Source organism: Vombatus ursinus, unplaced genomic scaffold (assembly GCF_900497805.2).
Source record: "Vombatus ursinus unplaced genomic scaffold, bare-nosed wombat genome assembly UNPS02014890.1, whole genome shotgun sequence".
NCBI classification, from domain to species: domain Eukaryota; kingdom Metazoa; phylum Chordata; class Mammalia; order Diprotodontia; family Vombatidae; genus Vombatus; species Vombatus ursinus.
The window spans coordinates 555,072-556,835 of NW_020954668.1; the positions used below are offsets into that span (position 1 = coordinate 555,072).

At 41.6% G+C, this 1,764-nt stretch overlaps 1 protein-coding gene across 1 annotated transcript in view; it reads right to left on the reverse strand.

Moving 5' to 3' along the window:
- Positions 1-1,764, reverse strand: part of CRIP1 (cysteine rich protein 1) — a 4,387-nt gene that overhangs the window by 302 nt on the left and 2,321 nt on the right. The window contains exons 2-4 of the mRNA XM_027842820.1: positions 1,158-1,252; positions 472-529; positions 273-319 (exon numbers count right to left, since the gene is read on the reverse strand). Of these exons, the coding sequence (XP_027698621.1) occupies positions 279-319; positions 472-529; positions 1,158-1,252 (194 nt within the window). The 3' untranslated portion in view covers positions 273-278. The remainder of the gene's footprint in view (positions 1-272; positions 320-471; positions 530-1,157; positions 1,253-1,764) is intronic.

Sequence of the window (1,764 nt, forward strand, 5' to 3'; positions counted from 1 at the left end):
CACCCCAAACAGCCTTTAAGTACTCAACTTGTTCTCTAAACTAAGCCCTCTAAGGACTGGCATCAGAAATAATGATAAAGGGTAGGCTAAAAGACCCAGAATTAACTTTGCATANCACCCCAAACAGCCTTTAAGTACTCAACTTGTTCTCTAAACTAAGCCCTCTAAGGACTGGCGTCAGAAATAATGATAAAGGGTAGGCTAAAAGACCCAGAATTAACTTTGCATGTTGCCCATTTACTTGGGCAAACTTGTCAAGGGTGAGCTATTACCTGGGTTTACTTGAAGGTATGACTTTCAGCACCTCCTCTCCCAAAGCCTAAGGGAAAAAAACAAGTCAGAAATTATGGGCTGGAGGATGGCTTAGGGAAGAAAAGATAAGAGGAAGGAAGTGGGGCAGGGGAATAGGACCATACAGAAGATAAGGATATTGTGGGGAGAACAGTCAGAAAGCAACATAGAGTATCTCACCTTTGGGCCCAAACATGGCTGCATAGCAAGGATGGTTACAATAGGGCTTCCCTTCATGCTGCAGACAAACAAGAAAGGGGAAATTTTATGTTAAGGATGGCCTCTTGCTTATATAGTCTTATGCTGAGTGAAGTGAACAGAACCAGGAAAATGTTGTACACAGTAACAACCACGTTGTTCGATGACTAATATTGATAGACTTAACCCTTCTCAGCAATACAAGGATCTAAGACATCTCCAAAGGACTCATAATGGAAAATGCTATCCACATTCAAAGAAAGAACTGTGGAGTTTGAATACAGATCGAAGCATACTATTTGCTATTTTTTTTTCTGTTGTGTTTTGTTTCCACTTTCTTGTGGTTCCTCCTATTGGTTCTAATTCTTACTTACAACATCACTAATGTGAAAATATGTTTAATAGGAATGTAGAGCCTATATCAGATTGGGCAAGGGGGGGAGGGAGTAGGAGAAAAATTTAAAACTCAAAAGCTTATGGAAGTGATTATTGATAAATCAAAATAAATTAATTTTAAAAAATTAAAAAAGAAAAAAAAAAGTATGGCCTCTTGTAGTGCAACTTTGAGGCTAAGGGCAGTCCTCCCTAGTCATGGTATTTTCACCCACCCATGGCTTCCTTACCTCTGAGTACCCTCACACTCTCTCTATACCCTGGGGCTTCCTCACCTCTGCATGGCCTCCTGATGTCAGTGTCTTTCCACATTTTTCACATTTCAGGCAGGGGCGATGCCAGTCCTTCCCCAAGGATGTCACCCGTTCAGCTGGGAAGATACAGAGAAAGTGACCCCAAGAGCCCCTCACAAGGTTACAGGCACATATATGTAAAGGCTTCTCATTCACTCTGATCTTCTCTGCAGCTTTCAAATACTGTTAGAGATGGTCCCTCTTCCTACCCTAAGACCTGCAGATTCCTCTCTTCATTTCCTTCAATGGGAGAATGAGGATGTATGCACATCCTGTATGCAAAGAAGATAAATGATCCAAATCATCACCAAATAGATATTCCACTAGCTCCTCAAATTCATTATGTTCCAAATCAATTTACCCCCAAAACCTGCCCCTCTCAACTTCCCTGTCCCTATCTCATCACCATTCCCATTCACCATAACTCATAACATCTGGTATAGTTGTCTCACTATTACATTAGTGAATAATTGATTCTAAGCCTTCAGTCTGCCCTATGTATTCTGCCCAAGTAATCTTCCTAATTCATGTCCCACCAGGTCACTCTCATGCTCTGACCTCCCTCCTCCCCTGTTCCTTCCCTTCTAGC